Below are 13,601 nucleotides of genomic sequence, written 5' to 3'. Positions count from 1 at the left end.
GTGTTTGTCCTGGGCATCAGGGTCTTTCAGGCTCCCCCTGCCACAGGAGGCCAAATCCAAGTGTTTGTGACATAAAAAATGAAGTTTAAAGCCCCCCAGAGTACTGAGATGGATTGAAATGAGTGCAGCTGGGGGTGATGAGCAACTCTGCATCACAGTGTCTGAACAGCAGGGTCCCAAACCAGGAGATGAGGGAAAGAAGGAGGTAAATCTGAATTTCCAAACTGCCCAGGGCAGCCAGTGAAGGCTCTGCAGGGCTCAGCCACGGTGCAGAGTCCTGGCAGGAAGAGATCCCAAACAGAATGAAAATTATGGGAACTTGCAGAGTCTTTAGGCTTTGCCACAGGGAGAGGCTGAGCAACACTGCAGCACTGAGGGTACAAACCTTTATTTCAAACAAGAGCCCAGAAAACAGGGAAGCAAAAGGCTTTCCCCACTTGTTTTCTCCCATGGCTGAGTCCTGGATGGGACTGAGGGGTCATCACAAAGTCCAAGCTGGAAGACAAGAAATGAGGCCCAGGGATGGGGCTGCAGAGAGGCAGTGTGGGAATTTCCTTGGATTTCCTTGGCCATCTCTGAAGTGCAGGAATCTCCAAGAGCTCGTGAACTGCTGCTGGGAGCCAGCCAGCTCCTCACACCTGGAAGAGAAGGAGGGATGGGAATCACCTCCTGCCCCAGGTCCCTCTGAACACCCCAAATCCCAGTGGGCACAGCCTGAGCAGAGGCACAGGTGACAGGGGAGCCTCACCCTGCTCTCCCCAGCAGCTCTCTCCATGAGCCATTTAAAACTCTGAGACCTTTCCCTGGAAGCAGCTGCTTCACACTGAGCTTGGAACAGCCCCTGGCACTGCCCAGAGCCCCCCCAAGCAGGGGTTCCCCTCATCCTTACCCACTGTGTCACTGCACCAGTCTGTAGGTGATGTACCTGCCCGCTGTCTCGCTGGGCCTGATGATCTTCACTACCTGCAAGGCAGACACAGAGCTCAGGAACAGGAGGAGACACTTCTGCTCCAAAATGCCCTCAAGGATCATTCCCTCCTCAGCCCCAGGGAGCTGCTGCCTCAGCCTGCTCCTCTCACCTGGCCACGCTTTATCCCAAAGTACCGAGCCACGGGGTCCCCAGCCTGGATCCTGGGGAGCTGGTTCTCCCTCAGCTTGCTGTGCTGGGAGTCAAGGAGAAGCTCCAGACACACCATGGGCAGCTGATGGAGCAGAAATGAACCGAGGCAGGAGGAGGGGTTTTCAGCCCAAATTCCATCTCACCTGAGCAGGATGGAGGGACACACAAAGGGACACTCAAAGGGACACTCAAAGGATACTATCGGGCCAGCAGCTCTGTCACCTCCTCCTTTGTCATAACCACGTGCTCTGGCACCAGCTGCAAACACAAGAGAGGCTGAGATGAGGCAGCAGCTGGAGACAATGTGTTTGGGAGGGGAAAAGGAAAACTGTGTCCCTCAGCCCAGCCAGAGATCAGGAGAAGGACTCTGGGAGCAGCAGGAATGCAGCCAGCATGAGGGAGGGACCATCCTATGTTGTAGTGTGAGGGTCCCCAGGATGAGGTGAGAGATGAGAATTGACTCCAAGTTCTCAGAAGGCTGATTTATTATTATATTATATTAATTATATATACTATTTTATATTAAATATATTATATATATTCTAAATTATATTAATTATATATTATATAATATATAATATATATTACATTATAGATTAGATTAATTATATATTATATGATATATATATATAGTATATTATGTTAATATTATATATTACATTATAGATTAGATTATATTATGTTAAAATTATATACTAAAACTATACTAAAGAAAGAGAAAGGAGACATCAGAAGGCTGGACAAGAATGATTATAAAAACCCATGACAGACTCAGAGTCTGACACAGCTGGCTGTGATTGGTTCCATGTGAATTGTTTTTAATTAATGACCAATCAAAGATGCACCTGTTGGTAAGCAACCTCCAAACCACATTGCAAGAAATCAGATAATTATTGTTTAAATTTCTTTTTTGAGGCTTCTCAGGAGACAAACCCTGGCGAAGGGATTTTTCATAAAATATCATGGTGACAATCCCAGCCCTGCTCACCTCGTGCTCTGTGATGTTGATGAGAAGCTCCTGCTGCAGGAACTGCTCCAGGATGTACTTGGGAGCCATGTCAACCAGGGACTGGAAGGAAAAGGCCCATCAGAGGTGGCTGGGGCAGCCCTGGCAGGGCTCAGAGCTGCACCTGGATTCACACAGGCACAGGCAGGCTGGGAATGAGCCCATGGATCTCCTGGAATAGGGAAACATCTCTTTTTCCCTCCCCCACCTGCTGACTGCTAGTGGGTCCTCAGCTGTGCCACTGCCACCAGGACCAGCGGCTCTGCTTGAACACATTTGGGTGCTAAATAAGGGTCTGTGCTAAGGTACAACAGGCTCTAGTAAAAGCTTTCCTCTGGAGGGAAACTCAGGGCTTTTATTTACCCAGACAAGGAAAACCTTCACAGCTCCTGAGGGGGACACAGACCTGCTTGGCCGAGGGGGTCATTCCCTGCTGCACCACGATCAGTGCCCGGGTGATGTTCTCCTCCTGCATGCGCTGGCAGTACATCTTGATCGTCTTGATGCCCACCTTGGGCTCCTCTGAGGAAAGAACCAGACCAGGGGTCACCGAGAGCACTCGGAACTCCCCTCCCCGGGGGCTCACAGACCCAGAGCTGTGCTCCGAACATTCCCTGAGGGCACAGGGGGACCCCGGCTCATCGAGAGCCCCCCACGCTCCGAACCCCAGAGTCCCGGCATGGAGCGGGCCGGCGCTGCTCACCGGGGAAGAACACGAACATCTGGTCCGTGGGATCATCGTTGTGAGCCACCAGCACGGTCAGGTCGGTGCGACGGGGGCGGCCCTCGCTGGGTTTGTCCCCGAACTGTGCTTTGAACTCCTCCAGCGTCTGATCCAGCTCGTCCTGGGTCACCAGGTACCCGCGGTCGTGGCACAGCTACAGGGGCAGCACCAGGCTCAGCAACCGGCAGGCGGAGCGGTCCCCACGCCCCCCACCTCCACCCTGCGGCCCCGCCGGCACTCCCCACACAGCGGGCTCGGCCCTCCCGGTCCCTCCGGTACCCCAGACCTGCATGATGGTCTTGCGGATCTTCCACAGCCGGTACGTCTCCTCCTCGTCGTCCATCTTGGCCGCTGAAAGCTGCGCGGGCTGCCCGCGCTGCCGCCTGCCCCGAGCGCGTGCACGGGGGGCCTCAGCCGCGGCGCCTCCTGGGAGATGTAGTCCGCCGCCAGCTGCCCCCCGCCGCTGGCTCCGGAGGGAACGGGCATCGCTCTGCTGCTGCCGGCGTGGGGCTCTGGGTGGCTGCGAATCTACTCGGAAGTCGCGGCCGTTCGGGAGGGAATCGCCGCCCGGGAGGCGCGGCTCGCAGCACCTTGTCTCCAACCCCGCCCTTTGGTCCGTCCTTGCCCCCCGCCCTCGTGGTCTCTCCTGATAAACACCCCGGCGGCCACCCCGCCTATTCTGCCCTTCTATTGGTCAACTTTCCATCCATCATCCCCCTGAGGCCGCCTTTCTGCGCGCTGATTGGCTGATGGGGCCGAAAGGGGCAGGTTTTGTGCGGGATGGGCTGGGGCGGCGCGGTGCGGGGCGTGCTGTGGTGCGCGCGGGCGGCGGCGCGGACAGCGCTCCTGGGACCAGGGCTGATCGCGGCGCGGAGCATGGTGAGCGCGGGGCTGTCCCGGGAGCGCGGCTCGGCCTGGCCCGCTCCGATCCGGGACCGCTCTGGGACTGGGGCTGGGCCCGGGTCTCTCCCGCGGGGTGCCCGGGGTGGGCGGCGGGGGCTCGGGCCTGGCCTGGCCTGGCCTGGCCTGGCCTGACGGGGGCTCGGGCCTGGCCTGGCCGGGGCGCGGAGAGGGCCCCTGAGGGGAGCGGAGGTGGCGGGGCCGGCGCCGCAGTGATGCTCTCGCCCCGCAGTGTGCCCACGCGGACGACTGGCGCTCGGCCAAGGCCATCTACGACTTCGTCGCCGTCGACATCGATGGCAACGACGTGTCCCTGGAAAAGTACCGGTAGGACGGAGGGGTCGGGGAACGCAGCGCTGGGGCGAGGTTGAGCCACTGAGGCTCTTGCGTAACCCTCACGCCTCGCCCCGGCGGGTGAGGGACCTCTGCCCGTGCCCTGCGGGGAAGGGCAGCTCATCCACCCCCTCTGCAGGGGCGACGTCTGTATCATCACCAACGTGGCCTCCAAGTGAGGGAAAACGGCGGTAAACTACACTCAGCTTGTCGATTTGCACGCCCGATACGCTGAGAGGGGTTTACGCATCCTGGGATTTCCCTGCAACCAGTTTGGGAAGCAGGTACGTGGGGTGGGGGGCTCGGCTTCCCCGGGAGTGTTGGGATGGACCGAGGGACCCTCACGGTGCTGGTGTGGCCCCTCAGGAGCCCGGGACCAACGCTCAGATCAAGGCATTTGCTGAGGGCTACGGGGTGAAGTTTGACATGTTCAGCAAGATCGATGTCAACGGGGACGATGCTCACCCGCTCTGGAAGTGGCTGAAGGAGCAGCCCAAAGGGAGAGGCACTCTGGGCAAGTGAGTGTGGAAGGGAGAGCCCTGGGGACCCACAGGCCTGCAGCCAGCAGGGAGGGCTTGGCTCGGGGCCTGGCTGGTGAGTGAGGAAGGGCTTTTCTGCCCAAAACTCACTCCTGTGTTTTCTCTCCTAGCGCAATAAAATGGAACTTCACCAAGGTAAGACACTGTAGTGGTTGTGGTTGCTTTTTCTGGGCTGTATGTCCCTCTGGGGATCTGAGGGGGCTCGCTGGTGTAGGAAGGAGCCTCACACTGGCTCTCTCAGGTGTTAGGGCAGGAACATCCCAAGGGGTTTCTGTGTCTAGAGACCCTTGGGAACCCCTGCCCTGCACAGAGCACAGCTGAGGGGGGAAGTGAGCCTGTGGGGGCTCTCACTCTGCACTCTGCACTCACTCACCAGGGGTTGCTTCATTCCCACAGTTCCTCATTAACCGGGAAGGTCAAGTGGTGAAGAGGTACAGCCCGATGGAAGATCCCATTGTAAGTGCTGGTGCTGGGGAGGAGGAGAAGGCTGGGGCTGTTCTCGGGGTACAACGCTCCCCTCTTCCCCACAGGTGATCGAGAAGGACCTGCCTGCCTACCTGTAGCTCTGCTCTGCTGTCCCCCTGCCCGTCCCAGCCCTGCTGCCCACGGAGCCTCCTCCAGCCCCATGAAGGGCTGCCTCCAATCCAGCTGCTGGTGGGGCAGCCCTGACCCACGGCGTGCACCTGCTGGACAGAGGCTCCAGGGGCCGTGGCCACTGCGGGCAGGAGCAGCCAGAGCCCCCTCAGAGTAAAGAGTCCCCCTGCAATAAAGGCGTTAGGAATGAGCTGCTGTGTTGGCTGTGGGATGGGGCTGGGGCTGCTGCGCCGCTCTGCTGACAGCCTGGAGTTTGCTGGCAAGCCAAGACCTTACACAACTCCTAAGCCAAGCTGGGATAATCCTCAGCGTTGAGGAGGAAGTGCAAATCCGGCATGATGTGTGCTCCTGAGGGGCTCCCTGGGCAAAGGCAGAGCTGGGGAAGGTTTGTCCCCTCTGGGATCCCTCCTGTCCCCCCCTCTGGGATCCCTCCAATCTCCAGGAATCCTGGCAGGGCAGCACAGGGGATAGGTCTAGCAGTGGTGCAAGCCCTGGCCAGGAGAAATTCCTGCAAAACAGAAGCCAGGCGTGTTGGGACACGGCAAAACGTCCCCTGCAGCCAGGGATGTGTCTGACCACAGCGAGCAGGATCATCCTCCTCCTCCTCCTCCTTGGGGCAGCGTCTTGGTGGTTGTGAAGCCACAGCCGTGCCCAGCCAAGCCCATGGGGCTGGTGTCCCATCCTAGGCAGGGACAGCTCAGGTTCTGCCATGCAGGAATGCTGCTGCACCTCCTCCCAGGGCCTGGGGAGTGCTGGCTCTCCCTGGCACATCCACAGCCCCCTTGGGGAGTTTGTCCCCAGGAACAATCCCAGGGTCTCCCAAGTGTGACACCCCTGCAGAGCCTCCAGCACATCAGGGATGCAGGGAGGATCCTGCTCACATTTAGGGATCACTCACTGGGGGTCACCCCATCCCTCCTTCCATGAGACAACAGGACCAGCAGTGCCTGGATGAGACATCCCAGAGCTGGGGGAGCACACTGGAACAGAGGCTCCTTTATCTGTGTTTTTCCAGCCAAGCCAGGAGGGAGCTGCCTCATCCAAGGCTGGATCCAGCCAGGATCCTCCTCTGCATGAGCTGTGGCTTCTCCCAGGGAGAGGCTTGGGACAACAGCCCTCAATGTCACCGATTTGGTGACACAGGAGATACAAAGTCCAGCTGCCAGCAGGATGCTGGCCCATGGATTCCTGATCCAAGTCCCAGCTGGGCTCCTGGGACAAGCTGGATAGACCAAGAGATAGAGACAGAGCTGGGAGTTACAGAGATCTCACGTGTGGCTTCTGTTCCATTTTTACTGAGCAGAATGAAAAATTATCCTTCTGAGGCAAGTAGAAAATTCAGAAATTATTAGTCCAAGGCACATACTCTAAAAAAATCTCTTTACATATGTACAACTTAATTATAAATATACATAGAAACAAGGGCAAACAACAAGCAGATTAAAAAGTGCCAACACAAAGGTGTCAGGGAAGAAAACAGGGACTCATTAAAAATACAATCAGTAGGACAACTGCAGAATAATTTAGTTAAAAGGTAACATTACATATTATTAACCCTGACAAAACATGGGATTGGGGCAGGAAAGGGATTCCTTGCAGGTGGTCTCTGTCTTTCCAGAGACCAGGGAGGGAAGATTGCATATATTTAAAAGTTAAGGTCAAAGCCACCAGGTAAGGCTCCGGTGACAGCAGAGGGTGCCCAGCAGGGAATTCCCCCTCGCTATTCCTGAGTTTAAACCTCTTTGAGCTGGGTTTTCCCGGCGTCCTTTTCCCTCATTGTTGGGAATTCGGCCCCAAGCGAGCAGTGCTTTAAATAGGGGAGGGTGTGGAGAGGGGCAGCCTGGCTCTGCCTGGCCCGGGGAAGGCTGCTGGGGTGGAGAGAAGCAGAGCTGGGGGAGAGCAGGAGCCCCCAGGGCAGCAGCAGGGCTTTGGGGGGCACAGGGGGCTCCCCCATCTTTGGTGATCACGTTGAGGTAAGGAGGTGAAATGTGGCCCCGACTGCAGGGATTGAGCCTGGGCTGGTGCTAAGCTAGGGAGGGGGGTAAGGACAGGCCCCCCAAAACGAAATTCAGGGACCAGAGTAGCCTCAAACTGAGCCCACCTGTGTGTGACACCAGGGCAGGTCTGTGACCTTGGGTGTTGGGGGTCAGCTCCTGCCACAGCCAGAGCACAACACCTGGACACAGACCCAGAGCAATTCCCAGCACCAAACGGGCACTGGGCCAGCCCCTGAGCCCTGGGGGGACATGGAGGTGACACCACCAGGCACTGTGAAGCTCCAGCCCCCTCAAAACTGCCCTGTTAGGGCATAGAGTGCCCCCTTCCCCAAGGGCTCTCTGAGGAAGGGCCCAGGCTCTTGCCTGAAATCATCCTGGTGCCACTTTTGGGAAAGGCTTTGATGCCCTCTGTCCTGGCGTGGTGGCAGCAGGGGGTGGGGCAGTGCTTTGCAAAGCAGCCTTTGTTCTTTGGTATCCGAGGGGGAGGTTGCAGCAGGAGCAGCCAAACTGCAAATCCCGGGTGGTGACAGTGACACTGCACACCCTGACCAGTGACACTGACACTGCACATCCTGGGCAGTGACAATAACACTGCATATTTCAGACAGTGACACTGACACTGCACATCCTGACCAGTGACACTGACACTGCACATCCTGGGCAGTGACAATAACACTGCATATTTCAGACAGTGACACTGACACTGCACACCCTGAACAATCACTCTGCACATCCTGGCCAGTGCAAAGATACTACACACCCCAGCAGTGACAATGACACTGCACGACCCGGCTGGGCTGCCCTGACCCAGACCCCTGGACCAGGGCAGTGGCAGGACCAGCGAGATGTCCAGGTGAAGGGACAACATGTGACAGCAGGAAACTGGCCAAAGCACATCTGGTCACGGCGACCTGGTGAGGTTAAAGTGCAGGACAAAGGGACATGTGTCCCTTCTGCTCTGGAGAATCCTGCTGATCCTGGCATGGCTGAGCTCTGACAGACTCCAGCTCTGTCTGTGGGGTGCAGCCAGCTCAGGCAGCTCAAGGTCCCTTCCTGGCAAGGGCAGCACAAACAGTTTTGGATCTCTCACTACACCCGCTCAGCCCTGCCAGAGGACATCTGAGCTCAGCATCTCCCAGCTCCTCTGGGACAACATTCCCTTTCCCTTCATCCCAGCCTGCCAGCACAGCCCCAGGGTCTGCAGCAGCACTGGGGCAGCCCAAGCTGGGGGCTGAACTCCCATTCTTCCCTAACTGACCAGCATGTGGTCATTGCAGAGCCTGGCCATGTCCCTCCTGGGCTGGAGAAGGCTCGGACACTCAGTAGTCTGCAGGGGGTGGGCACAGGAGGGGTCTCCCCTCAATCCACCTGAGCACTGACCTGTGAGCAGGACTCAACCCAGCAGAGCCCCTCAGCCCAGCAGGACCTGCTCAGCCCCCCCTGGGCACGTTCCATACACACCTGCACATGCCTGACTAGATATTAGATATAAATAAAATTCACTTTGAGGAACTCCAGGCTCTTTCTTCCCTCAAAACCAGAGCAGAGTCAGTCCAAACCAGTAGAAAAGTCAGGGCTCCTCAGCTCTCACCTCTGCACCAGAGAACACAGATCCACAGCAGCATTCCCAGCTGGCACTCAGAAGCCTGAGAAAGGCCCAGTGAACTGGATCACGCTCTGGCGCTCTGCAGGGAGCATGTTCTCCTGGGAGGGCTCGTTCAACGTCCTCAGCATGTCCTCCAGGATCTCTCTAAAATTGATATTCCCGTCTTGCTGGAGAAAATCCTCCTGTGGCTGCTGCAGGGGGGCTGGGGGGGGCAGGACAGGGGGCTCGTGCAGTGAGGGGCCGGGGGCTGTGCTGCCCTCCAGGCCAGGAGCGTGGCCAAAGCCAAAGGACAACCTGTGCTGCTGCTGGGGGGGCTGCTGGGGCTGCAGGGGGGGCTCCGAGGAGAAGCACAGCGCTCTGGTCTCGGGGTTCAACACCAAGTCAGGAATGCTGTTGCTGGGAGGGCTGTAGGTCAAGTCCAGGATCTCGTCCTGGCACAGGGAGGACAGGGGCAGCCCAGGCACTGGCAGGAGGTTCAGTGGCAGGGAGAAGGGTGAGCTCTGCTCCTGGGCCTGGAGCAGCCGGCTCTGCTTCCTCTTCACGTCCTCGTCCATCTGCTTCAGCTCCTCCCGCACCCTGTGCACGCAGCTCTCGGGGATCTTTATCCCTGGGGGAGGAACAGACATCAGTCCCCTGTGGCAGGACCTTTCACCCCCAACACTGCAAAACCTTATCTCCCCGTGACACGTGGCTAAGTCACGCTGGAATTGTCATGTGATTAATTATCTTAGCTGAAAACCTCCTTAGCCAGCAAGAAGCATTCTGTCTTGGTGTAAGAAAGGAAACAGAACACAAGCATTTTTACAACTATAAAAGACCACTATGATTTTCATGAAAGCAGAAATCTCTAATACACTCTCTGAGTGTGTGGAGAGTTCTCAACAACCAAGTCATGGCCATCAAGTTACTTCCCCTGGGGATTGAGAGAAATTAAGGACATTCTCTGTACACTGCTATCATTTGTTGCTCAGTGACATTGACTCCTAATTTATACTATTTCTTTGCCAGCTGTAACATGGGTACCTTTATCTCCTAGTGGTGTTTCTTTTGTTTATCCTGTGAAGCAAGTGAATCTGTTTATGTCTGTTTTCCTTGGCCTATTCAAATAAATAATTCATGGCCTGATCAGTCATTATAAAGAACTTGCAAGTGAGAGTGGGTTTTGGGGTGCTGCCTACTGCCAGACACCTGTCAAAGGCAGGGACTTGTCTAAGCTCTCCCTCTCCCTCCATAATATTTCCACAGCCCTCTGGGAAGGGATGGGGCACTGTGGGGACAGTGGGGAGGAGGATAATGGACCTGGCTCACCCCCTCTGCCCCAACACATCCAACTCCCCTCCTGGAAGGGAGGAATCGGTGCTACCACCTTGTGTGCTGGAACACGCCCATTTTAAGAAGGAAATCCTGATGCTGGGCAGCTGGACCCCTTCCCCCTGCTCCCCTTCCCACACCAACACTTCACACACCAACTTGTTTCTTCTTCTCCTTGGTCTTGAGGCGCACGATCTGCAGGTAGCTGCTGCTGGTGATGTCTGCCATGACGCCGGCGATCCTGCTCCACACGCGCAGCAGGGCCCCACACAGCATGTAATAGTGCCTCAGGCGCATGCCCTGGAAGCATTCCTTCCCCTCCTGGATCAGCTTGCAGCTCTTGTTCCTTCGAGGAGCATGGGAGAAAACCACTGGGATTAGCAGAGGTTCCTGGAGCTGAGCGGGATTCGCTTCCCCGCAGCCTCCCCCAGTGCCACAGTCAGGGACCCCCAGGGTGCAGGGTCCTGCCTAGGGAGGGAGGAATGGCTTGAAGCTGAAAGTGAGGAAATGTAAATTGGATGTTGGGAAGGAATTTCTCCCTGTGAAGGTGGTGAGGGCCTGGCACAGGCTGCCCAGAGAAGGTGTGGCTGCCCCATTCCCAGAGGAGTTCAAGGCATCCATCCAGGTTGGATGAAGCAACCTGGTGGAAGGCCTCACTATCCATCCCTGCCATGGAACTGGATGGGCTTCATTTAAGGTCCCTTTGAACCCAAACCATCCTGAGATTCTGTGGCAGGCTGGGGCTGCAGCTGCCTTACCACACTGCGTGGTTACAGTTCTTCAAGGAGAAGTGGTAGCTGTTCTCCCAGTGCTCCTTGGCCTCCTCAGGCAGCACCTGCAGCAGAACACTCAGCATTAGGAATTTTCCACTGTCCAGGATGAAGAGACTTGAAATCCAGGGCTGGGAGTCAGGACACCTGGTGCTACCACCATCCCTGCCCATCCACAACAGAGCCACGAGGAGCTGTGACAAGGTTACAATGAATGCCCTTCCAACCTCCCCACTCTGGAGGCTGCAGGTTCCACCTACCTGTCTGTACTTCTTCTGCAGACTGTCCAGGCTCTCAAGCTGGCTTTGCTTCCCAATATTTGGCTTGTAGAGGATGAAGTTCTTCCCACGGCACTGCTCTGCCAGCAGACAGGTGTATTTGTTGCCTCGCACCTGTGGGGTACAACTGATGGTCACAGGCACAGCCTCCCTCCCCAGATTTCTCTAAACTAACCCCTTCCTGCCAGGATGGAGGTCCTTGGAGGCATTTCCCAGCCCTCAGGAAGAGTGACCTTGTACACCATGGCAGATTTCCTGAGCTGAGGTGCCATCCAAGCCCAGGGACGTACCTTGTAGGAGAGGTAGAACCCATCATAGGTTCCTGTCAGTTTGAGCGACTTCTCATAGGCTTCCTCCCACTTTAAGCCTCTGTCAACGCTGATCTGAACAGGGACACACAGAGGGATTTGTGACTCCAGGGGCAGGACAAGTGCCTCGGTGTCTGCCTCACAAATCTCCCCTCAGCACAGCCTAGATCCAGGCATAGACAGGTGCCCACCTTGTAGAACACAACCTGCCCGTCCTGCGGGTGCCCTGGGGTCAGGAAAACCTCCTTGCTCTCCTCATAGATCTCATCCACTCCTGGGGCTAAATCTGTGCAAGGAGAAAAGGCTGTTGTAAAGAACATCCTCCCAAAAGCACCTCCTTGGGTCTCAGGATCTGTGCTGGCTGGGGACACTGCACAGGGAGGAACTGGAACCCCAGAGCTGTGACCACCCCTCCTTCTCCATACCAAGGATGCCCATGTCATATTTGCCCTCCTTCTTGTCCTTCTCAATCAGGTAGTCAAAGGTGTCAGAAAAATACTGGAAGAGCATGTTCTGCTTGTCCACCTCCAGGCCCAGGATGCGGTTCAGGAATTTGGTGATGGAGCAGTCTGCAAGAGCACAGTGAGTCAGGTGAGATGTGGTGCAGCTGGACATGGAGCCCACCAGCCCCCTCCCAAAGAGCCCCCCCAGCAGCCCCACCATGTCCCTTCTGACAGCCAAGGGCTGTTCCTGTGAGGAAGCTGGGGGGCCATGGGATCTGCAGGGCCATGGGATCTGCAGCACAGGACCTTCCTCACAAGGCAAGCATCTTGCCCAGGTGCCCAGCAAACCCCACGAGGTCAGGCAGGCCATGACACTCCCATTCTCTTCCATCTGCCCCCTGCCTTGGGCAGGAGCAGCTCCACACCTACCCTTCTCCACGGAGACAGTGCCATACTTCATCTGGCTGCAGCAGATGCCCACGGAGATGAGCCCTTGCTTCATTTCTGCAATGCCAGAAGACATCTTTTGTATTTTGGGGTTAAGCCTCCCACCAGCATTCCTGCAGGACTGTTTACTCTTCAGGAACTCAGCCACTCCCCATGCCTGGCAGGTGACATAAGCCAGCAGCACTTTCCCCTGTTTTCTCCCTCTGACCTCCTGCTCGGTTCTTCCAGCATCCCAAACCTGAGACCAACCCATCCAGCAGAAACCCTGGAGCTGGAAATGTTCTTACCACGGAAAAAGTTGTCTTCCCCTCTCTCGTAGCTCCTGGGCACAGGAACCCTGCTCTCTGAGTGGTTGAGGATCGTGGACAGGACCTTGTCCAGGGCTTTGGCCCCGTACTGTGGGAGAAGACCAGAGTCACACACGGGAGGAACAGACACGGCAGCTGAGCTGGGCTTGAGGGGACACTGCTGAGGGTGATACTGCTGTGAGTGTCACTGCTGAGGGTGACACTGCTGAAAGGACACACGCTGCTGAGGGTGACACTGCTGAGGGTGACACTGCTATGAGTGTCACTGCTGAGGGTGTCACACACTGCTGAGGGTGACACTGCTGAGGGGACACACACTGCTGAGGGTGACACTGCTGAAGGGACACTGCTGAGGGGACACACACTGCTGAGGGTGACATTGCTTAGAGTGTCACACGCTGCTGAGGGGACACATGCTCAGGGTGTCACACACTGCTGAAGGTGTCACTGCTGAGGGCACACACACTGTTCAGGGTGTCACACACTACAGAAAACACTGTCACCCCAGGAAGGCCACAGACAAGGCAAGGGGGAAGCTGTGTGAGTGCCTCCCATGTCCCCAGGCCCTTCCCTGGGGGCAGAGGGCTGGGTGCCCTTCCCAGCTCCTGGTGAGAAGAGTCCTCAGTGTGACCATGACTCCGAGCTCGCAGGAGCTGGGTGCTAGACTGGGCCCTGCCTGCAGACATTAGCAATGATCCTCCTGCCTCTGGCTCCCTCTCCCAGCTCTTCCAACATCCTGTCAGCCACGCTGCCCCAGCCCAGCCCTGTCACCTTGTTCTCGAAGTTGTACTTGCTGAGGTCTCGGGACTCGGTGGCCCTTCGGTCCCCGTGAGTTAAGGCACCCTGGGAAGGCAGATGGAGCAAAAGGTTCTTATTCTGAGCTCTTGCAAAACACCAGAGAAGGATGGCCAAAGGCA

The 13,601-nt window shown here is 56.8% G+C and overlaps 3 protein-coding genes across 5 annotated transcripts in view; 1 reads left to right on the top strand and 2 right to left on the bottom strand.

Moving 5' to 3' along the window:
• Positions 1-372: 372 nt before the first annotated feature.
• On the bottom strand, positions 373-3,359 carry POLR2E (RNA polymerase II, I and III subunit E). The gene is made up of 8 exons (XM_071451741.1): positions 3,137-3,359; positions 2,830-3,004; positions 2,533-2,648; positions 2,109-2,189; positions 1,320-1,378; positions 1,080-1,158; positions 890-963; positions 373-638 (listed from the first exon to the last, which is right to left on the bottom strand). The coding sequence occupies exons 1-7, from the start codon at positions 3,191-3,193 to the stop codon at positions 898-900; spliced, it is 633 nt and encodes a 210-aa protein (XP_071307842.1). The 5' UTR covers positions 3,194-3,359; the 3' UTR covers positions 373-638; positions 890-897.
• Positions 3,360-3,584: 225 nt separating this feature from the next.
• On the top strand, positions 3,585-5,406 carry GPX4 (glutathione peroxidase 4). Its single transcript, XM_071451742.1, has 7 exons — positions 3,585-3,729; positions 3,983-4,077; positions 4,223-4,367; positions 4,450-4,601; positions 4,733-4,757; positions 5,019-5,078; positions 5,153-5,406. The coding sequence occupies exons 1-7, from the start codon at positions 3,631-3,633 to the stop codon at positions 5,183-5,185; spliced, it is 609 nt and encodes a 202-aa protein (XP_071307843.1). The 5' UTR covers positions 3,585-3,630; the 3' UTR covers positions 5,186-5,406.
• Positions 5,407-6,467: 1,061 nt separating this feature from the next.
• Positions 6,468-13,601, bottom strand: part of SBNO2 (strawberry notch homolog 2) — a 50,487-nt gene continuing 43,353 nt past the window's right edge. For 2 of the 3 annotated variants that reach the window (XM_071451699.1, XM_071451700.1), the window contains 10 exons: positions 13,456-13,527; positions 12,664-12,772; positions 12,359-12,433; positions 11,912-12,055; positions 11,678-11,772; positions 11,469-11,561; positions 11,161-11,292; positions 10,889-10,965; positions 10,286-10,476; positions 6,468-9,426 (listed from right to left, as the gene is read on the bottom strand). In XM_071451699.1, coding sequence (XP_071307800.1) covers positions 8,852-9,426; positions 10,286-10,476; positions 10,889-10,965; positions 11,161-11,292; positions 11,469-11,561; positions 11,678-11,772; positions 11,912-12,055; positions 12,359-12,433; positions 12,664-12,772; positions 13,456-13,527 — 1,563 coding nt within the window. In that variant the 3' untranslated portion in view covers positions 6,468-8,851. The remainder of the gene's footprint in view (positions 9,427-10,285; positions 10,477-10,888; positions 10,966-11,160; positions 11,293-11,468; positions 11,562-11,677; positions 11,773-11,911; positions 12,056-12,358; positions 12,434-12,663; positions 12,773-13,455; positions 13,528-13,601) is intronic. The other variant, XR_011683113.1, reaches the window with a different exon arrangement.

This window comes from Agelaius tricolor, unplaced genomic scaffold (genome assembly GCF_023055355.1).
Source record: "Agelaius tricolor isolate 1412-34295 unplaced genomic scaffold, bAgeTri1.0.p SCAF_33, whole genome shotgun sequence".
NCBI lineage: Eukaryota > Metazoa > Chordata > Aves > Passeriformes > Icteridae > Agelaius > Agelaius tricolor.
This window is presented reverse-complemented; position numbering and strand designations above follow the sequence as displayed.

Bases quoted from the DNA above. Each gene is read 5' to 3' on its own strand.
- POLR2E (XM_071451741.1), bottom strand. From the start codon at position 3,193: ATGGACGACGAGGAGGAGACGTACCGGCTGTGGAAGATCCGCAAGACC. The intron at 3,005-3,136 runs GTCTGGGGTACC...CTGCCCCTGTAG, and splicing joins TCCGCAAGACCATCATGCAG to CTGTGCCACGACCGCGGGTA. The intron at 964-1,079 runs GTGAGAGGAGCA...TCTGCCTTGCAG, and splicing joins TTGGGATAAAGCGTGGCCAG to GTAGTGAAGATCATCAGGCC.